Source organism: Hemitrygon akajei, chromosome 28 (assembly GCF_048418815.1).
Source record: "Hemitrygon akajei chromosome 28, sHemAka1.3, whole genome shotgun sequence".
NCBI classification, from domain to species: Eukaryota; Metazoa; Chordata; class Chondrichthyes; order Myliobatiformes; family Dasyatidae; genus Hemitrygon; species Hemitrygon akajei.
The window spans coordinates 13,386,273-13,409,896 of NC_133151.1; the positions used below are offsets into that span (position 1 = coordinate 13,386,273).

The 23,624-nt window shown below is 42.1% G+C and overlaps 1 protein-coding gene across 24 annotated transcripts in view; it reads right to left on the reverse strand.

Annotated features, from left to right (window-relative positions):
* The window catches only part of LOC140717693 (neurexin-2-like), a 1,248,008-nt gene that overhangs the window by 667,193 nt on the left and 557,191 nt on the right, over nt 1-23,624 (reverse strand). For all 24 annotated transcript variants that reach the window (XM_073031362.1, XM_073031351.1, XM_073031361.1 and 21 more), the window contains one exon: nt 22,824-22,943. In XM_073031362.1, coding sequence (XP_072887463.1) covers nt 22,824-22,943 — 120 coding nt within the window. The remainder of the gene's footprint in view (nt 1-22,823; nt 22,944-23,624) is intronic.

Here is a 23,624-nt window from a genome sequence, read left to right on the forward strand (position 1 = left end):
TGGTTCGTAAGTTGATGGAGAAGATCCTGAGAGACAGGATTTATGAGCAAGTGGAGAGATATAATATGATTAGGAATAGTCAGTATGGCTTTGTCAAGGGCAGTTCGTGCCTTACGAGCCCGATTGAATTTTTTGAGGATGTGACTAAACACATTGATGAAGGAAAAGCAACAGATGTAGTGTATATGGATTTCAGCAAGGCATTTAATAAGGTACCCCATGCAAGCCTTATTGAGAAAGTAAGGAGGCATGGGATCCAAGGGAACTTTGCTTTGTGGATCGAGAACTGGCTTGCCCACAGAAGGCAAAGAGTGGTTGTAAACGGGTCATATTCTGCATGGAGGTCAGTGACCAGTGGTGTGCCTCAGGGATCTGTTCTGGGACCCTTGCTCTTCGTGATTTTTATGAATGACCTGGATGAAGAAGTGGAGGGATGGGTTAGTAAGTTTGCTGATGACACAATGGTTGGGGGTGTTGTGGATGGTGTGGAGGGCTGTCAGAGGTTAAAGCGGGACATTGATAGGATGCAAAACTGGGCTGAGAAGTGGCAGATGGAGTTCAACCCAGATAAGTGTAAAGTGGTTCATTTTGGTAGTCAAGTATGATGGCAGAATATAGTATTAATGGTAAGACTCTTGGTGGTGTGGAGGATCAGAGGGATCTTGGGGTCCGAGTGCATAGGACACTCAAAGCAGCTGCGCAGGTTGACTCTGTGGTTAAGAAGGCATACGGTGTATTGCCTTCATCAGTCATGGAATTGAATTTAGGACCCGAAAGGTAATGTTGCAGCTATATAGGACCCTGGTCAGACCCCACTTGGAGTACTGTGCTCAGTTCTGGTCGCCTCACTACAGGAAGGATGTGGAACCCATAGAAAGGGTGCAGAGGAGATTTACAAGGATGTTGCCTGGATTGGGGAGCATGCCTTATGAGAATAGTTGAGTGAATTCGGCCTTTTCTCCTTGGAGCGACGGAGGATGAGAGGTGACCTGATAGAGATGTATAAGATGATGAGAGGCATTGATCATGTGGATAGTCAGAGGCTTTTCCCAGGGCTGAAATGGTTGCCACAAGAGGGCACAGGTCTAAGGTGCTGGGGAGCAGGTACAGAGGAGATATCAGGGGTAAGTTTTTTTTTACGCAGAGAGTGGTGAGTGTGTGGAATAGACTGCTTGCAACAGAGTGGTGGAGGCGGATACGATAGGGTCTTTTAAGAGACTTTTGGATAGGTACAGGAGGTCAGTAAAATAGAGGGTAATGGATAAACCTAGTAATTTCTAAGGTAGGGACATGTTCGGCACAACTTTGTGGGCCGAAGGGCCTGTCTTGTGCTGTAGGTTTTCTATGCTCTACGTTCTATGTTAACCTTAGAGTAATTTCTTCACACGTAGATTGGTCCACTTCCTGCCAGAGGAAGTAGTTAAGGCAGGTACATGAACAATATTTAAAAGACACTTGGGCAGGTGCATGGATAGGAACAGTTTAAATGGATAAGGCTCAAACACCAGCAAATGGGACAGAGATAGGAATTGTGATCGGCGTGCATCAGCTGGGCAGAAGGGCCTGTTTCTGTGTTGTGTGACTGTATGGCAGATGGGTGGGAAAAGGCTCGAGGGGCCGAGTGGCTTCCTGATGTTCCTATTTTCTACTTTTGCTGCAGTTCCCCACTCTTCTCTCCAAACCGAGAGAGCCGTTCGGCGGTTCATCATCTCTCCGGTGGAGCAGCGCTGCCATCTCGTGGCCACACGACTAACTGCAGCTGTTCCAGCGATTCGGCAATAAGAAAATCTCTCAGCTCCACACAGCAACCGGCGGGGTTATAGAGACGGGGAGGGTGTAGGGGCCGCTGGGTGATAGGTCAGATGGGGTTACGGAGACAGGGAGGGGTGATTACAGAGATGGGGAGTGGTGTAGGGGTAGAGACGGGAGGGATGTAGAGGCTGGAGAGTTTCACAGAGACAGGGTGATGTGTAGATAGATAGATAGATAGATAGATACTTTATTCATCCCCATGGGGAAATTCAACTTTTTTTCCAATGTCCCATACACTTGTTGTAGCAAAACTAATTACATACAATACTTAACTCAGTAAAGAATATGATATGCATCTAAATCACTATCTCAAAAAGCATTAATAATAGCTTTTAAAAAGTTCTTAAGTCCTGGCGGTAGAATTGTAAAGCCTAATGGCATTGGGGAGTATTGACCTCTTCATCCTGTCTGAGGAGCATTGCATCGATAGTAACCTGTCGCTGAAACTGCTTCTCTGTCTCTGGATGGTGCTATGTAGAGGATGTTCAGAGTTATCCATAATTGACCGTAGCCTACTCAGCGCCCTTCGCTCAGCTACCGATGTTAAACTCTCCAGTACTTTGCCCATGACAGAGCCCGCCTTCCTTACCAGCTTATTAAGACGTGAGGCGTCCCTCTTCTTCATGCTTCCTCCCCAACACGCCACCACAAAGAAGAGGGCGCTCTCCACAACTGACCTATAGAACATCTTCAGCATCTCACTACAGACATTGAATGACGCCAACCTTCTTAGGAAGTACAGTCAACTCTGTGCCTTCCTGCACAAGGCATCTGTGTTGGCAGTCCAGTCTAGCTTCTCGTCTAACTGTACTCCCAGATACTTGTAGGTCTTAACCTGCTCCACACATTCTCCATTAATGATCACTGGCTCCATATGAGGCCTAGATCTCCTAAAGTCCACCACCATCTCCTTGGTCTTGGTGATATTGAGACGCAGGTAGTTTGAGTTGCACCATATCACAAAGTCCTGTATCAGTTTCCTATACTCCTCCTCCTGTCCATTCCTGACACACCCCACTATGGCCGTGTCATCAGCGAACTTCTGCACATGGCAGGACTCCGAGTTATATTGGAAGTTTGATGTGTACAGGGTGAACAGGACCGGAGAGAGTACGGTTCCCTGCGGCACCCTTGTGCTGCTGACCACCGTGTCAGACCTACAGTCTCCCAACCGAGGACTGACTCTGCCTCTGTGGCTCAGAAGGGAAAGGGGGAGAAGAGGAGTGCACAGATCCCATAGTCAGAGGAGCAGAAAATCAAATCCTGTGGACATGACAGGGACACCCAGGTGGCATGTTGCCTTACAGGTGCCAGGGTCAGGGATGTCTTCAATCGGATCCACAGCATTGTAATGGGGGAGAGTGAATAGTCAGAAGTCATGGTCAAAGAAAGGAGGAGGTCCTGAAGATAGAATATAGGGAGTTCGGCAGAAAACCAAAAAGTGGGAGCTCCAGAAACCTTCAAAAACCTTGGCAAACTTCTATAGATGTGTAGTGGAAAGTGTGCTGACTGGTAGAGGAACACCAATACCTTAGAGCGGAAAATCCTACAAGAAGTAGTAGTACATCAAGGTTAAAACCCAGTGAGCACAGCTGCATGAAATGTTGTCGTAGGAAAGCAGCATGAACTATCAGAGATCCTCACCACCCAGGCTATTCTTGCTGCTGCCATCAGGTAGGAGGTACAGGAGCCTCAGGACCCACTCCACCAGGTTCAAGAACAGTTACTCCCCCTCACACTGTCAAACAAAAGAAGATAACTACACTCATTCTAATTCTGGTGTTCCCACAACCAATGATCTAACTTTAAGGACTCTATTTCAAGCTCTCACTATTTATTTTTATTTATTTATATCTGCATTTGCACAGTTCACTGTCTTCTATGCTCTTGCTCTTTCATTAAACCTGTTTCTACAAACGTTTGTAGTTACTGTTCTATAGATTTGCTGAGTCTGCCCACAGGAAAACAAATCTCAGGGTTGTATGTGGTGACGCGTATGTACTCTGATAATAAACTTTACTTTGAACTTAGGATTGGAGTACCATGCAGACGCAACAGGAGTGTTCCTACACAGGCCCGACAAAGAGCTTGAAAAAGCAGCAAGTTTTCCAATGGGCGTCCTCGATTGGAGTACTGTGCACAAGCAACAGGAGCATTCCCACGCAGGTCTGACGAAGATTTTGACCAGGAAAGCCCGTCTCTATAAAAGAGAGGTACCACCTAGCAGAGCGGTCATCGTGGGAGTGGTTGCTGTCAGAGCCGTCTGAAGCAGAATAGGAAGGCTTTGGCTCAACAAGGCTTCATCGAGGACTGGCAGAGTCTAGGTAAGTTCATTCCTTATTAAACTCCAGAGAGAATAGGAGGCATGTCTGCAGAGGCACTATTCTGTTCTGGGATTTCCAGGAGACTCCTAGTCTCCCTGATGGCCACACCTGTGCCAGGTACATCAAGGTGCAGCTCCTTAGAGACGGTGTTAGGGAACTGGAGCTGCAGCTCGATGACCTTCGGCTTGTTAAGGAAAATGAGGCAGTGATAGACAGGAGCTACAGGGAGGTACTCACCCTAAGGCTACAGGAGACAGATAAATGGGTGACTGGCAGGGGAGGGAAGGGAGAACATCAGATAGTGAAGAGCACCCCTGTGGCATCCCCCTCAACAATAACTACTCCATTTTAAGTACTGTTATGGGGGGGAGGGCAGTGGGATGACCTACCTGGGGGAAGCAACAGTCGCCATACCTCGGGCTCTGAATCTGGTCCTATGGCTCAGAAGGGCAGGGATGGCAGCTAAATGGGGACTCTATAGTCAGGGGGACAGGTAGGGGATTCTGTGGACGTGAAAAAGGAAACACCCTCCCAGGTGCCAGGGTCCGAGATATTTCTGGTCGCATCCACAACATCCTGGTCACCGAATTATAGGAAAGACATTAACAAAATAGAGAGAGTACAGAGAATATTTACTAGAATGTTAACTGGGTTTCAGCATCTAAGTTACAGGGAAAGATTGAACAAGTTAGGTCTTTATTCTTTGGAGTGTAGAAGGTTGAGGGGGGACTTGATAGAGGTATTTAAAATTATGAGGGGGATAGATAGTGTTGACGTGGATAGGCTTTTTCCATTGAGAGTAGGGGAGATTCAAACAAGAGGACATGAGTTGAGACTTAGGGGGCAAAAGTTTAGGGGTAACACGAGGGGGAATTTCTTTACTCAGAGAGTGGTAGCTGTGTGGAACGAGCTTCCAGTCGAAGTGGTAGAGGCAGTTTCCGTATTGTCATTTAAAGCAAAATTGGATAGGGATATGGACAGGAAAGGAATGGAAGGTTATGGGCTGAGTGCAGGTCAGTGGGATTAGGTGAGAGTAAGCGTTCGGCATGGACTAGAAGGGCCGAGATGGCCTGTTTCCGTGCTGTAATTGTTATATGGTTATACATGGTTATATCCTGAAAAGGGATGGTGAGGATGATACATATTGGTACCAGCGACAAAGAAAAATGGAGGAGGTCCTGATAAAAGAATATAGGGAGTTAGGAAGGAAGCTGAGAAGCAGGACCTCAAGGGTAGTCATCTCAGAATTGCTGCCTGTGCCACGGGACAGTGAGGATAGGAATAGAATGAGGTAGGACATAAATGCATGGCTAAAGAATTGGAGCAGGGGGCAGGGATTCAGATTTCTGGATCATTGGGAACTCTTCTGGGGCAGGTGTGACCTGTACAAAAGGGACGGGTTGCACTTGAATCAGAGGGAGACCAATATTCTTGCAGGAAGATTTACTAGAGCTGTTGGGAGTGGTTTAAACTAATATGTCGGGGGGATAGGAACCAGGATGACAGAGCTGAGGATGAACCAGCAGGTTTACAAGTAGATGATGGATATAACATGAATGTAAGGAAGGACAAGCCAATGATTGGGTACAAATGTAGACAGAGTAAAGAGTCAAATTGTACCACAGAAGCAAAATTCAAAAGGGTGAAGAATGCAGGACTGAAGGTACTGAATTTAAATGTGTGTAGTATTCGGAATAAGGTGGATGAACTTGTGGTGCAATTAGAGATTGTGAGTATCACTGAGTCGTGGCTGAATGAGGTGACATAGAGTCACAGAATGTCAAATCATTGTGGATGGAGTTAAGAAACTGCAAGGGTGAAAAAACCATCATGGGAATCGTATATAGGCCTCCAAATAGTGGCCAAGATGTGGGGTTGAGATTGCAAAGGGAGCTGGAAAAGGCATATAATAAGGGTAATGACACCATTGTAATGGGGGACTTCAATAAGCAAGGCAAGTGGGAAAATCAGGTTGGTGTCAGATCACAAGAGAGTGAATTTGTTGAATGCCTATGAGATGGTTTTTTAGAGGAGCTTGTGCCTAAGCCTACTCGGGGAAAGGCTGTCTTAGATAGATAGATAGATAGATAGATAGATAGATAGATACTTTATTCATCCCCATGGGGAAATTCAACTTTTTTTCCAATGTCCCATACACTTGTTGTAGCAAAACTAATTACATACAATATGATATGCATCTAAATCAATATCTCAAAAAGCATTTATAATAGCTTTTAAAAATCAACAGGTTGTATCTATCAACAGATAGTAACCAACAGGTTACTATCGATGCAATGCTCCTCAGACAGGATGAAGAGGTCAATACTCCCCAATGCCATTAGGCTTTACAATTCAACCGCCAGGGCTTAAGAACTTTTTAAAAGCTATTATAAATGCCTGTTGATTGGGTGTTGTGTCATAACCCAGATCTTATTAGGGAGCTTAACGTAAAGGAACTCTTGGGAGCCAGTGAACATAATATGATTGAATTCATACTGCAATTCGAGATGGAAAGGCATAACTCTGTATTGCCCACTGATACATCTGTATTGCAAGGGAATAAAGGGAATTACAGAGGCATGAAGAGGAGCTTGCCCGAGTGGATGGAAGGGGGGATAAAGGCAGGGATGACAGCACAGCAGACATGGCTGAAGTTTCTGGGAATAGTTCACAAGGTGCAGAATAGATATATCCCACAGAGGAAGAAGTTCTCAAATGGCAGGGGTAGGCAACTGTGACTGACAAAGGAAGTTAAGGACCGCATAAAAGCCAAGCAAAGGGTATATATCATAGCAGAAGAGAGTGGAAAGTTGGAAGATTAGGAAGCTTTTAAAATCAAACTAAAGGCAACTAAAATAAGGGAAAAGATGAAACATGAGGGTAAACTAGCCAATAATATAAAGCAGGATACCAAAAGTTATTTTTCAGTTATATAAAGAGTAAAAGGGTGGTGAGAGTCGATATTGGACCACAGGGAAATGATGCTGGTGAGGTAGTAATGGCAGACAAAGAAATGGCAAATGAACTTAATGGGTACTTTACATCTGCCTTCACGGTGGAAGACACTAGCAGTGCGCCAGTGGATCCTGAGCGTTAGGGAGCAGGAGTGAGTGCCATTGCTATTCCAAAGGAAAAAGTGCTCAGCAAACTCAAAGGTCTTACGGTGGATAAGTCACCTGGGCCAGATGGACCACATCCCAGAGTCCTGAGAGAGGTTGCTGAAGAGATGATCTTTCAAGAATCACTTGATTCTGGTATGATCCCAGAGGACTGGAAGATTGCAAATGCCACTCCACTCTTTAAGGGAAAAGAAAGGAAATTATAGGCCAGTTAGCCTAACCTCAGTGGTTGGGAAAGTGTTGGAGCCTATTATTAAGGATGAGGTTTCGGGGTACTTAGAAACTACTGATAAAGGAACTGCCTCTGTCTGTCAATAGGGTAGCAGTAATTTTGTGCTGCTCTTAGTTTTCTCTCTCTCCCCCAGTTTAAATTTTGAATTTAATATTTTTAATTGCTGATTCTTGAAGGGGAGTAATATGTCTGTGTCTACGAGAAGTGGGAAGAATCCGCATGAACCTACTGACAAAGGTAATGGAAAAGGAAAGATCCTGAAGGAAAGATCTGATGAAATGCCATCATGGGCTGAAGATATTGTTTGGACACTGAATTCAATTCAAGATCAAAATACGGCAATTAAAGATCAACTGGAAAAGAATAATAATGAAATGAAGTAATTTTTGGGAAAACTTAAAGATGTGAAAAGTCAAGTTACTAAACATGAAGAGGAATTGAAGTTAACTAAGCAAAAATTGTCTGAAACTACAACCCGTTTGGAAAAATATCAAAATAAGATTATAGACCTGGAAACTAGGTCTCGCTGAAACAATATACGAATTGTTGGATTGCAAGAAGGAGTTGAAAATGGAGACTTAACGGTTTACTTTGGTAAGCTCTTTCATACTCTATTTCCGACTATTTTATCACAGCTGCCCGTTATTGAAAGAGCACATAGTGTCTCTACTTCAAAATTTAAAGATTCAAGCAGACCAAGATTTATTTTGGTTTGTTTTCATCACTTTAAAATTAAAGATCAAATAATGCGACAGGCAGGAAAACAGAAAGTTTTCAGATTCAACTAGTCTGAGCTCCATTTTTATGAAGATTATCCGAAAGAAGTAATGGAACAAAGATCAAGATTTGCTTTGGTAATGAAACAAGCATATGATAAGAAACTATTTCCCTCTTTGAGTTACCTGACAAGAATGCAAGTTTTTCCTCCTAATTTTTCTCCACGCAGTTTCTTTGACCCAAAAGCCGCACTGGATTTTGTTCAGGCTCAACCTGTCACCGTCACTGATGCTATTAGCAAATGAACTATCTGAAAAGCTGTTTGATTATCTGTATATTATTCACCTTTCGAAAAGAAGATTTATGAAGATATATGAAGGCTATCTGGATATTTCATTGAGAGATTAATAAAAGAAGATAAGAAAACCTGCTCATCATTACATCCTATTGGATTTTGTTTTTGGAAAGAAGATTTACGGTTCAAGTTTGACTGTTTAAATGGCTAATTAGATATTTGACTGAGAAAAGAGGATAAAAGGATTTGTTCCTTTTATCTAATATTTGGTTTGATGTTTCTTTTTGTTGTTTCTTAATTTACTAATTGGTAGTTTTTTCCTACTAATAGGGTTTCTTTTTATATATCTGGGAGGGTTTAGTTACTTATGATATTACTAATTAATATTTTTGTAAATTTAGTTCGATTAAATATACTATTAACCTTTTTTTATCTGTTTTATTATAGAGTCCTATAACCGAATTTAAAGTTTTCTTAGAGATTTAAAGCTAAACTTAAGATGGTGCTGGTTTTTCTCTCTAAGAGACTATATTATTTTGGTTCTTTTTTTTGTTTAATACATGATGGAATGTAAACGCTCTCCTTTGTTGAGACGTTACTGTCTTTCTTGCAAGGTCATTTTATTTTTTTGTGTACTGGCTGGGGGAGGGGAGAGACGAGACCGACAGAGCGGCCCATGGCTTTGTATTCTATCTTAGTTTGCTTGCATTTTTTTTGGGCTTTTGGAAGGGTGGGTGGGTTTAGAGTTAGGAGCTTTTCCCCATTGGGTGGTTCCAGAGCATGTGTGTTTTCTATATGGTTGTATTCTTCATCACCGCCATCTTTGATAATCCCATATTGGTATGTGTTCTGCACATGTATAAAGTAAATTAGAATAAAATTATAGTATGGCAGTTAAACGGATTAATGTAATAAGATGGAATGTACGTGGTTGGAATCATCCTGTTAAACAAAAAAAGACTTTTAAAATTATTAATCGATTCCAACCTGATAGAATTTTTGCTCAGGAGACGCATATCAGGGTGGGAGATCAAAATAGGTTTTTTGGATGGTGGAATAGATAACAGCTCCATGCTATTTCTCAGAGTAAAACTAAAGGCACATCTCTCTTTATTAAATCAAATATATTTACTCAAGAGGATATTGAATCAGATTCTAATGGTAGATTTTTAATTGTTAAAGGAGTGATTTGTAATAGAAAGGTTGTTTTGGTCAATTTGTATGGTCCTAATTTAGATGATCCTTTTTTTTAAAAAAAAGTATTTGCTTTATTGCCAGATTTAAATGAATATATGTTGATAATGGGTGGGGATTTTAACTGTTGTTTAAATCCTATGATTGACAAGAACTCAACTAATCAGCGACTTCCAAATCATTCTGCATCAGTTATTAACTCCTTTTTGACCGACTTTGGGTTGATCGAATTATGGAGGCATTTGCACCCTGATAACAGAGAATATTCCTTTTTTTCGCATGTCTATAAAAAATATTAAAGGATTGATTATATTATAATTGATCCCCGCCTTTTGCCTAATGTTAAAAATTGTGAATATGATGCTATTGCTATATCTGATCATGCGCCTTTGAGTTTGTCCTTTGAATTTGATGATGACATTTTTGCCCGTCCACCATGGTGCATCTCAGACTTTATTGCAAAATTCTGATTTTATCAGTTTTATTGAAAGCCAGATAAAAGAATTTTTTCTTTTTAATGATATAGGAGGTATGTCCAAATTAATTATATGGGATACATTCAGAGCATTTTTACGTGGTCAGATTATTTCTTATTCAGCTAAACTCAAAAAACAGACTAAAGCAGAATTAGATAAAATTTCAAAACAAATTAAAGATTTAGATAATATCTATGCGACTTCCCCTAATATAGACATTTTTTAAAAAGGGTGGAACTTTAATCACAATATAACCTATTATTAATTGAAGGTTATCGACTTAAGTTAAAGAGCCAATTTTATATGTTGGAGATAAAAATAATGAACTACTTGCATTTCAATTAAAATCAGCTAGAGCCAAAAGGCAAATTTTGAAAATTCATAGAAAGGATGGTACCCTGACTTGGGAATATGAAGAAATTAATAAGATTTTTCAAGATTTTTATACTGAACTTTATAAATCTCAATGTCCAGTAGATTCTTCTGAAATGAATGCATTTTTACAAAAGATTGCTTTTCCTAAAATTTCTGCTGAGGATCAAAAAACTCTCGATGCCCAAATTACTGAATCCGAAATTCATAAAGTTATTTTTTCAATGCAATCTGGTAAGGCCCCTGGACTTGATGGTTATCCAGTAGAATTTTATAAAAAATTTGGAAAATTGCTTTCTCCATATATGTTGGAGATGTTTAAAGATTCTTTGTGAAAAGTGATTTACCCTCTACTTTTTATGAGGCTTCTGTTTCTTTAATTCTCAAAAAGGATAAAGATCCTACTGATTGCGCCTCATACAGACCTATTTCATTATTGAATGTTGATGCTAAGATTTTCTCAAAGATAATGGCCAATCAGTTGGAGAGTATTTTGGGAAAAATCATTTTTAAAGATCAAACAGGCTTTATAAAGGGTCATTATTCTTTTTCAAATGTTTGGAGACTATTTAACATTATATATTCGCCCTCTTCTAAAACTCCACAATGCGTTGTATCTTTGGATGCTGAAAAAGCATTTGATCGAGTCGAATGGAAATATTTATTTAATGTTTTAGAAAAATTTGGTTTTGGTATTAATTTTAATAATTGGATTAAAATTATATATGAAGCTCCTATTGCTACTATTGTCACTAATAACTGTAGGTCTCCTTTTTTTTCAGCTATCACAGGGGACAAGACAAGGTTGTCCACTAAGTCCTTTGTTATTTAACTTAATATTAGAACCCCTTGCTATTGCTCTTCATGAAGCCAAAAATATTCATGGGATTTTTGTGAATGAGACCATGCACAAGATCTCTCTTTATGCTGATGATTTATTGGTATATATATATCTAAGCCTGAAGAATCTATTCCTGCTTTGCTAAAATTATTTGACAAATTTGGAGATTTTTCAGGATATAAGATAAATTTTAGCAAAAGTGAATTACTTCCTTTAAATGAATCTGTCTCTATTTATGACAATATTCCTTTTAAAGTTACGGATTCTTTTAGATATTAAGGTGTTATAATTACTAAAAATATAAGGATCTTTATAAAGCCAATTTTTCGCCTTTAGTGGACTCTATGAAGTACTCATTTAGTAGATGGAGCCCACTTATATTTTCACTTGTTGGTCGTATTCATGTAGTTAAAATGATGATTTTAACAAAATGTTCATATTTATTTCAGAATATTCCTGTTTTTTTGACTGAGAAGTTTTTTGATCGGATTGATTCTATTATTTCATCTTTTATTTGGGATAATAAAAGACCAAGAATTAGTAAATGTCATTTACAAAAGTTGAAAAAGGACAGAGGTCTCACTTTGCTTAATCTAAGAATGTATTATTGGGCTGTTAATTTGCGATATATGTCCTTTTGGTTATAATAGGGTGATAGGAATGATCGCCCAATTTGGGTAGACCTGGAACTGAGAGCTGTGAAACAGTTTTATTTAACTTCATTATTAGGAGTTGCTCTACCTATACAATTAGCTAAAGTTGCTAATTTGAACCCATATCCTATGGTTAAGCACTCTTTACAAATTTGGCTCCAGTTCTGCAATTTTTTTAATCTTAAAAAATTTAAACTTTGTAGTATAATTTATTGTAATTACTTCTTTAAACCTTCCTGGAGTGATCCAATTTTTTTCCTTTGGAAAACTAAAGGTATTAATTCTTTTTTGGATTTATTTAAAGAAGGCAGATTGATGTCTTTTGAACAATTAGTCGATAAATATTCTCTCTCATATTCACACTTTTTACAATACCTTCAAGTTAGACTTTTTTTACAAAAATATTTAAGTAGTTTTCCTTACACATTGGAGGCTGACTTGTTAGATACTATTATGAATATGAACCCTTCGATGAAAGGTTCTGTTGGAAGAATTTATAAATTATTATTACAATGGGATAAGCGGCCTTTACTTAAGATTAAACAGGATTGGGAGAAGGAACTCAATTTGACTTTTATATGGAGGACTGGACGCGGATTCTGAAGCTGGTTAACTTTTCTTCGATCTGTGCTAGTCATTCACTGATTCAATTTTAAATTGTACATCATTACCATTTGACGAAGGAGAGACTTTCTAAAGTATTTCCCAATGTTGACAAGTATTGTGATAGATGTAAAACTGAGATAGCTATACTGACACATATGTTCTGGTCATGTTCTATATTAATACAGTTTTGGAAGTCAGACTTTTCAACAATTTCTAAAGCACTCAGAATCAACTTACAACCTAATAAATTGACTGTGCTTTTTGGAATAATTCCTCAAAATATCCATGGTATTTTTGTGTCTGACCCACGTTATTGCGTTTGTTACATTGATAGCTAGGAGGGCAATCTTGTTGAAATGGAAGGATATATCAGCTCCTATTTTGTCACAATGGTTCTTTCAAGTGATGCTGTGTCTTAGCTTGGAGAAAATTAGAAGTCAAACCTTTGAACCTTTATTTGATTTTGAGAAGAGATGAGGCCCATTTGCTCATTATTATCATCTCAGTTAACTGATAGATTTCCTCCACGATCTAAGTGTAAATTTTTTTTGATATATCTTTCTTTCTTGTTGGCGGTTTGATGATTATTTTTAGAAGCTTTCTGTATGACACGTGTCTCCGGGGTTGTACCCCCAATGGGTTTCTTTTTTTCCCTCACTTTTCTTGCTTAGTAGGGTTTTTTTTTAATTCACAAAAATTTTCAATCTTTGATAATTTCTTTTTTTTTTGAGGCATTGTGAGTGTTGTTACTTCGACGTACCCGTGTTATTTTTAAATGATAATAATAAGATTTGTAAAGAAAGAAACTACTGATAAAATGAGTCAAAGTCAGCATGGTTTCTGTAAAGGGAAATCTTGCCTGACAAATCTGTTAGAGTTCGAGGAAGTAACCGGCAGGGTGGACAAAGAGAGGTGGTGGTTATCGTTTACTTGGATTTTCAGAAAGTGTTTGATAAGGTGCCTCACATGAGGCTGCTTAACGATAAAATCCTATGGCTTTACAGGAAAGATACTGGCATGGATAGTGGACTTGACTGACAGGCAGGAGGCAGCGAATGGGAATAAAAGGGGCCTTTTCTGGTTGGCTGCCAGTGACTAGTGGTGATCCTCAGGGGTCACTATTGGAACTGCTGCTTTTCACATTGTTTATCAATGATTTGGATAATGGAATTGATGGCTTTGTGGCAAAGTTTGCGGATGATATGAAGATAGGTGGAGGGGTAGGTAGTGCTGAGGAAGCAATGAGATTGCAGCAGGACTTAGACAAATCGGAAGAATGGGTAAAAAGTGGCAGATGAAATAGAGTGTTGGGAAATGTATGATAATGCATTTCGGTAGAAGGAACAATCATGTGGACTATTATCTAAATGGGGAGAAGGTTCAAACATCAGAGGTGCAGATGGACTTCGGAGTCCCCGTGCAAGACTCTCAGGAGGTTAATTCACAGGTTGAGTCTGTGGTAAAGAAGGCAAATGCAATGTTGGCATTTATTTCAAGGGGAATAGAATATAAAAGCAAGGAGACGATGCTGAGGCTCAATAAGACACAAATCAGGCCGTACCTAAGAGTATTGCCAATAGTTTTGGGCCCCATATCTCAGAAAGAATGTGTCGTCATTGGAGAGAGTCCAGAGGAGGTTCATGAGGATGATTCTGGGACTGGAGGAGTTAACATATGAGGAGTCTTTAGCAGCTTTAGGCCTGAACTCACTGGAATTTATAAGAATGTGGGGGGACCTCATTGAAACCTACCAAATGTTGAAAGGACTAGATATGGTGTGGAGAGGATAGACAATAGATAATAGGTGCAAGAGTAGGCCATTTGGCCCTTTGAGTCAGCACCACCATTCACTGTGATCATGGCTGATCATCCACAATCAGTACCCCATTCCTGCCTCCTCCCCATGTCCCTTGACTCTGCTATCTTTAAAAGCTCTATCTAACTCTTTGTTGAAAGCATCCAGAGAATTGGCCTCCACTGCCTTCTGAGGCAGAGCATTCCACAGATCCACAACTCTCTGGGTGAAAAAGTTTTTCCTCAACTCTTTTCTAAATGGCCTACCCCTCATTCTTCAACTGTGGCCTCTGGTTCTGGACTCCCCCAACATTGGGAACATGTTTCCTGCCTCTAGTGTGTCCAATCCCTTAATAATCTTTTATGTTTCAATCAGATCCCCTCTCATACTTCTAAATTCCAGTGTATACAAGCCCAGTCGCTCCAACCTTTCAACATAGGACAGTCCCACCATCCTGGGAATTAACCTCATGAACCTACACTGCACTCCCTCAATAGCAAGAATGTCCTTCCTCAAATTTGGAGACCAAAACTGCACGCAATACTCCAGGTGTGGTCTTACCAGGGCTTTGTACAACTGCAGAAGGACCTCTTTGCACCTATACTAAACTCCCCTTGTTATGAAGGCCAACATGCCATTAGCTTTCTTCACTGCCTGCTGTACCTGCATGCTTACTTTCAGTGACTGATGAACAAGGACACCTAGATCTTGTTGTACTTCCCCTTTACCTAACTTAACACATTCAGATAGTAATCTGCCTTCCTGTTCTTGCCACCAAAGTGGATAACCTCACATTTATCCACATTAAACTGCATCTGCCCACTCACCCAACCTGTCCAAGTCACCCTGCTTTCTCATAACATTCTCCTCACATTTAACATTGCCACCCAGCTTTGTGTCATCTGCAAATTTGCTAATGTTACTTTTAATCCCTTCATCTAAATCATTAATGTTTATTGTAAATAGCTGTGGTCCCAGCATCGAGCCTTGCGGTACCCCACTAGTCATTGCCTGCCATTCTGAAAGGGACCCATTAATCCCTACTCTTTGTTTCCTGCCTGCCAACCAATTTTCTATCCAAGTCAGAACCCTACCCCCAATACCAGGTGCTCTAATTTTTCCTACTAATCTCCTATGTGGGACCTTATCAAAGGCTTTCCGAAAGGACGTTTCCTGTGGTGGGGGTATCCAGAACTAGAGGGCACAGCCTCAAAATTGAGGGGCACCCTTTATAACAGAATTTTTTTAAATCTAGAGAGTAGTGAATCTGTGGAATGCTCTGCCACAGACTGCGGTGGAGACCAAGTCCGTGGGTATATTTAAGACGGAAGTTGATCATTTCCTGATCAGTCAGGGCATCAAATGATTTGGTGAGAATGCAGGAGAATAGAGTTTAGTGGGATCCTGGATCAGCCACAATGGAATGGTGGAGCAGACTCAATGGGCTGAATGGCCTAATTCTGCTCCTATGTCTTATAGTCTTTGGAGAGAGCAGTAATCTGTGCCATGTGCCAGTGAGGGTAAGAATAGGATGCAATGGCAGGTGAATGTGTGGCTGAGGAACTGGTGCAGGGGGCAGGGGTTCAGATTTATTGATCATGGGATTGCTCCTGGGGAACGTACAGCCTGTAGAAAAGGGAGGGGTTATACCTGAACCTGAGGGAGACAAATATCCTTGTGGGCAGTTTGCTGGAGCTGCTGGGGAGGGGTTGAACTAATTTGGCATGGTGAAGGGAACCAGAGTGATCAGGGTGAGGATGGGTCAGTTGGTATACAAGGAGATGCTGTGGGTACTGAGACTGCGAGAAGGGACAGGCAGATGATAAGACAAATTTGCAGGCAGTACGATAGGTAAATTCAGAAAGTCAGAAGGCATGGGATCCAGGGAAGTTTGGCCAGGTGGATTCAGCATTGGCTTGCCTGCTGAAGGCAGAGGGTCATGGTGGAGGGAGTACTAGTGGTGTCCCACAAGGATCTGTTCTGGGACCTCTACTTTTTGTGATTTTTATTAACGACCTGGATGTGGGGGTAGAAGGGTGGGTTGGCAAGTTTGCAGACGACACAAAAGTTGGTGGTGTTGTAGATAGTGTAGAGGATTGTCGAAGATTGCAGAGAGACATTGATAGGATGCAGAAGTGGGCTGAGCAGTGGAAGATGGAGTTCAACCCACAGAAGTGTCAGGTGGTACACTTTGGAAGGATGGAAGGACAAACTCCAAGGCAGAGTACAAAGTAAATGGCAGGACACTTGGTAGTGTGGAGGAGCAGAGGGATCTGGGGGTACATGTCCACAGATCCCTGAAAGTTGCCTCACAGGTAGATAGGGTAGTTAAGAAAGCTTATGTGGTGTTAGCTTTCATAAGTCGAGGGATAGAGTTTAAGAGATGCGAAGTAATGATGCAGCTCTATAAAACTCTAGTTAGGCCACACTTGGAGTACTGTGTCCAGTTCTGGTCGCCTCAGTATAGGAAGGATGTGGAAGCATTGGAAAGGGTACAGAGGAGATTTACCAAGATGCTGCCTGGTTTAGAGAGTATGGATTATGATCAGAGATTAAGGGAGCTAGGGCTTTTCTCTTTGGAGAGAAGGAGGATGAGAGGAGACATGATAGAGGTATACAAGATATTAAGAGGAATAGACAGAGTGGACAGCCAGCGCCTCTTCCCCAGGGCACCACTGCTCAGTACAAGAGGACATGGCTTTAAGGTAAGGGGAGGGAAGTTCAAGGGGGATATTAGAGGAAGGTTTTTCACTCAGAGAGTGGTTGGTGCATGGAATGCGCTGCCTAGTCAGTGGCGGAGGCAGATACACTAGTGAAGTTTAAGAGACTACTAGACAGGTATATGGAGGAATTTAAGGTGGGGGGTTATATGGGAGGCAGGGTTTGAGGGTTGGCACAACATTGTGGGCCGAAGGGCCTGTAATGTGCTGTACTATTCTATGTTCTATGTAAAGTGTAACATGGGGTCAAAATCTAAAAGGATGATGAATACAGGACTGAAGGTGTTGTATTTGAATAAGGTAGGTAATCTTGTAGTGCATTTAAAGACTGGCTTGTATGACGTTGTGGGCATCCCTGAGTCGCAGCTGAAAGAAGATCAAGGTTGAGAGCTTAACATCCAAGGATACACTTTGTATCAAAAGGACAGGCAAGTAGGCAGAGAGGGTGGGGCTACTCTACTGGCAAAACATGAAATCAAATCCTTAGGAAGAGGTGACATAGGATCAGAAGATGCAGAATCTTTGTGGATAGAGTTAAGAAACTTGAAGTGTGAAAAGACCCTGATCAAGTTAACAGCAGCCAGGGTGTGGCATACAAATAACAACAGGATATAGAAAAAGTGTGCCAAAAGGACAGTGCTATGATAGTCATGGGGGATTTCAATATGCAGGTATATCGAGAAAATTGGGTTGGTGCTGGATCCCAAGTGAGGAAATTTGTAGAACGCCTGTGAGATGGCACTTTAGAGCAGCTCATGGTTGAGCCCACTAGGGGAATGACAATTTTGAAGTGGGTGTTATCTAATGACCCAAATTTGATTAGAGAGCTTAAGGTAAAGGAATGCTTAGGAGTCAGTGATCAGAATATGAAAAAAAAATTACCTTCCAGTTTGATAAGGGGAAGCTAGTGAATTACAGAGGCATGAGGGAGGAGCTGGCCAAAGTTGATTGGCAGGGGACACTAGCAGGGATGATGGCAGATCAGCAATGGCTGGAGTTCGGAAGGCACAGGATGGACACATCCTAAAAATGAAGAAGTGTTCTGAAGGGAGGAGCAGACACTGTGGATGACAGGGAAGTCAAAGCAAAAGAGAGGGCATACAACAGAGCAAAACTTGGTGGGAAGTTGGAGGATTGGGAACTCTTTACTATTAAAGAGGACACCAAATTTTTCTTGAGATATGTAACCATTAAGGAGAGGCATTTTCCTTCCTCACCACAGACTCAACCTGCAAATTAACCTTTAGGGAATCCTGCACAAGATCTCCCAAGTCCCTTTGCGCTTCAGGTTTTTTTTTGTATTTTCTCTCCATTTAGAAAATAGTCAACCCTTTCATTTCTTCAACCAAAGTGCATGACCATACACTTCCCGACATGTATTCCATCTGTCATTTCTTTATCCATTCTCCTAATCTGTTGAAGTCCTTCTGTAGCATCTCTACTTCCTTAAAACTACCTGACCCGCCTCCTATCTTCATATCATCTGCAAACATTGCAACAAAGCCATCAATTCCATTATCCAAATCATTGACATATAACGTAAAAAGAATCAGTCCCAACACAGACCCCTGTGGAACACCACTAGTCACTGGCAGTCAGCCAGAAAAGGCTCCCTTTACTCCCACTCTTTGCTTCCTGCCAATCAGCCATTGCTTTATTCATGCTAGACACTTTCCTGTAATACAATGGGCTTGTAGCTTAGTAAGCAGCCTCATGTGTGGCACCTTGTCAAAGGCTTTCTGAAAGTCCAAGTACACAACATCAACTGATTCTCCTTTGTCTATCCTGCTTGCTATTTCCTCAAGAATTCCAATAGCTTTGTCAGGCAAGATTTTCCTTGAGGAAATCATGCCTACTACAGCTTTTTATCAAGTGCCTCCAGGTATCCTGAGACCTATTCCTTAATAATCAACTCCAACATCTTCCCAAGCACTGTCAGACTAATTGGCCGATAGTTTCCTTTCTTCTGGCTCTCTCCCTTCTTGAAGAGAGGAATGACATTTGTAATTTTCCCAGTCTTTTGGAAACATTCCAGAATCCAGTGATTCTTGAAAGATCATGACAAATACCTCCACAATCTCTTCAGCCAACTCTTTCAGAACCCTGGAGTGTACACCATCTGGTCCAGGTGACTTATCTACCTTCAGACCTTTGTTTCCCAAGAACCTTTCCTCTACTAATGGTAACTTCACACACTTCTGACCCCAACACTCTGAAACTACCACTAGTGCCTTCCACAGTGAAGACTGATGCAACATACTTACTCAGTTCATCTGCCATGTCCTTGTCCCCATTACTGCCTCTTCAGCATTGTTTTCCAGCAGCCCTATATCCACCCTTGTCTCTCTTTTACTCTTTATGAATCTGAAGAAACTTTTGGTATTCTCTTTAATACTATTGGTTAGCTTACCTTCATATTCCACCTTTTCCCTCTCTACGACTTTTTTTAGTTGCCTTCTGTTAATTTTTAAATGCTTCCCAGACCTCGAACTTCCCACTAATTTTTGCCCTAATATATGCCCTCTCTTTGGCTTTTATGTTGGCTTTGACTTCTCTTGTTAAACACGGTTGTATCATCTTTCCTTTAGAATACTTCTTCCTCTTTGTGATGTATATATCCTGTGCCTCCGATTTGCTTCCAGAAATTCCAGCCTTTGCCAGTGTTCTTTTCCAGTCAATTCTGACCAACTCCTCTCTGATGCCTCTGTAATTCCCTTTACTCCATTGTAATACTGTTACATCTGACTTCAGCTTCTCCTTCGCAATCAAGGATGAGGTTTCAGAGTACTTGAACTCACATGGTAAAATAGGTCAAACTCAGCATAGTTTCCTTGAGGGGAAATTTTGACTGACAAATCTGTTGGAATTATTTGAGGAAATAAGAGATAGGATAGGCAAAGGAGAATTGGTGGATGTTGTGTACTTGGGTTTTCAGGTCTTTGACAAGGTGCCACACCTGAGGCTGTTGAAGAGCCCATGGTATTAGAGTAGATAGTAGCATGGATAGAGCAGTGGCTGTTTGTCAGGAAGCAAAGAGTGGGAATAAAGGGAGACTTTTTTAGTTGGCTGCTGGTGACTAGTGTTGTTCCACAGGGGTCTTTCTCGGGACTGATTCTCTTTACGTTGTATGTTCATGATTTGGATGATGGAATTGATGGCTCCATTGCAAAGTTTGCAGACAAAATGAAGATAGGTGGAGAGGCAGGGTGTCTGCAGAAGGACTGAGGCAGATTGAAAGAATGGACAAAGAAGTGGCAGATGGAGTCCAGTGTTAGAAAGTGTATGGTCATGCACTTTGTAGAAATAATAAAGGCATAGACTATTTTCTAACTGGAAAGAAAATTCAAAAATCTGAGGTGCAAAGGCACTTGGGAATCTTGTGCAGAATTGCAGGTTGAGTCAGTGGCAAGGAAGGCAAATGAAATGTTAGCATTTGTTTTGAGAGGAAAAGAATATGAAATGAAGAACGTGATGCTGGGGCAGTCCAGGGCTCTGGTCAGCCCACACTTGGAGTATTGTGAGCAGCTTCGGGCCCTCCTCTGAGAAAGGGTCCTGATGGAGGGTCTCGGCCTGAAACGGCAATTGTGCACTCTTTCCATGTACACTGTCTGGCCTGATGAGTTCCTCCAGCATTTTGTGTGCTTTACTTTGATTGCCAGCATCTGCAGATTTTCTCTTGTCTGTGCTGACAATGGAACGTGTCCAGAAAAGGATCACAAGAATAATACTGGGAATGAAAGGGTGCATTGGATGGCCCTGGGCCAGTGCTCGCTGGAGTTTAGAAGAATGAGAGGAACCTATCAAATACTGAATGGCCTCGATAGCATGGATGTGGGGAGGACATTTCCTATTGTGGGGGAGTCGAGGACCAGAGGGAACAACCTCAAAATAGTGGGATATTTCCTAATGTAGGGGAGGCTAGGAACGACCTCAGAATAGAGGGACATCCATTTAAGAGAAATTTCTTTTGCCAGAGGGTGGAGAATCTGTAGAATTCATTGCTACAGATGACTCTGGAGGCCAGGTCATTGGGAATATTTAAAGCAGTGGTTGATAGGTTCTTGATTATTCAGGGTGTCAAAGGTTACGGGCAGAAGGCAAGAGAATGGGGTTGAGAGGGATAATAAATCAGCCATGATGGATGGATGGATGGATGGATGGAGCAGACTCGATGGGCTGAATCGCCTAATTCTGCTCCTATGTCTTATGGTCTCATGTATGTTGAGGCTGGAGGGGGGTTACAGAGACAGGGAGGGGTGCAGGGGCCAGAGGTGGTTACAGAGATGGGAATAGTGTAGGGACTGGAGGGGGTTACAGAGATGGGGAGGGGTGCAGGGCTGGAGGGAGTGACAGAGACAGGAAGGAGTGTAGGGGTCAAAGTGGATTACAGAGACAAGGAAGGGTGTAGGGGCCAGAGGGGGTTACAGAGATGGAGAGGGGTGTCTGGGCTGGAGGAGATTATGGAGACAGGGAAGGGGGAGAGAACAGACTGGGACATAGTCTCTGAGTTTGGAGAAACGGGGTGGGGGGGGGGGGGGAGTCTGATTATTACCCCCTCCAGTCCATCTAAATACAGAGTTGTTTCTTCAATCATCAGGCTCCTGAATCAGAGGGGATATCTTCACTCACCCCATCACTGAACTGTTCCCACAACCTATGGACTCACTTTCAAGGATTCTTCATGTCACTTTCTCAATATTTATTGCTTATTTATTCATTATTATCATTTTTTTTCTTTCAGTATTTGTTGTCATTTGCATGTTGGTTTTTTGTCCATCCATGTCCGTGGTCTTTCACGGATTCTATCGTGTTTCTTTGTACATACTATGAACGTCTGCAAGAAAATGAATTGCATATCTGGTGATATGTGTACTTTGATAATAAATTTACTTTGATTGGATCTGATAGACTGGATGAGGGGGAGGGGTTCCCCGGTTGTGCAGTCTCAGACCTGAGGTTCCATTCTCAGGATGAGAGGCAGATCTGCGTAGTAGAGAAACCTCTTCAGGCATCCACTGAATCCTCTGCTCTGGAGGGATGTGAGGAAGTTCATTCTCCGAGTTCATTCAGGAGACCCTTAGCCAATGTCCAGTGAGGATAACAGATAGTGGCTTACAAGTTCATTAGAGGTATAGATATACATTGGCAGAATCTTGGATGAAAATGTCTAATACCAGAGGGTGTGCATTGAAGGTGAGAGGGAGAAGTCTAAGGGAGATGTGTGGGACCCACAGAGGGTCGTGGGTCTCTGCAATGTGCTGCCAGGGGTGGTGGTGGTGGAAGCAAATACAATAGATGTGTTTAAGAGACACATGAATATAAAGGGAATGGAGGCATAGGGTCTTGTGTTGGTGAAAGGGTTAAGGTTTCTTCAGAAAAGCATTCAGCACAGACATTGTGGGTCAAAGGGCCTGTTCTCATGTTGTTCTCCTCTGTGTTCTATGTCCTGTATTGTACATCCTGCATTCTACATTCTATGTTCTGTGTAGTATGTTTTACTGATGAGCCTATTTCAGGATACTCCCGGAATTGGGAGATATGTAGACGGGACAGTGGGGTGGTGCTGAGGTTGAAGATCAGCCATGAGTAGGGCAGCAGGGTGGAAGGCCCCAGTGACCTCAGGCTGATCCTGGCCGTCCCAGCAAGTGGAGGGAGAGTGAGACCTACCTTCCACGGTGATGTTGTCCACAGAGAGTTGCAGACCCTTCCCGCGCCGCACCACGCGGACACTGTGCCACTCATTGTCGTTCACCTTCTGCCCCGCGTGCAGCATCTCCGGCCCTTTGCCTGCATCAGGAGGGTGGGGAGAGGAGTTAGAGACAAGGTGAGACCCGCAGGCGCAAGCACGCACACAGTCTGACACGCCCTCGGTGGAGGAGGTCACTCCCGCTCTCCAGCCCAGCCGTTGACCGCTTGCCCCGTGTCCAGCCATGCGCTGCCCATTCGGGGCTGGAGGCAGCTCTCTCAGTGCAACATCCTCCACCGATCTGGAGCGATACACCACTGAAAGCATCCTATTCGGACACATCACGGCTTTTCACGGCATCCACACTGCCCGTGACCGCAAGAAACCGCAGAGAGTTGTGGACACGGCTCAGCACATCACGGAAATCAGCCTCCCCTCCATTGACTCTTTCTACACTTCTCACGACCCCAGTAAAGCAGTCAGTGTAATCCAAGACCTCACTTAACCTGGCATTCTCTCCTCTCCCACTCCCTTCAGGCAGGAGATACAAAAGCCTGAAAGCACGTCCCACCAGGCTCAGAACAGCTTTTACCCCGCAGTTATCAGGCAGCTAAATATTCCGTAGTACAAGATTGAATCTTGACCTCACAATCTACCTCGTTATGATCTTGCATGTTATAATTTGCCTGTGGTGCCCTTTCTCTGTAACTGTCACACTTTATCCTGCATTCTGTTATTGTTTTCCCTTGTTCTACTTCAATGCACTGTGTAATGGTCTGATC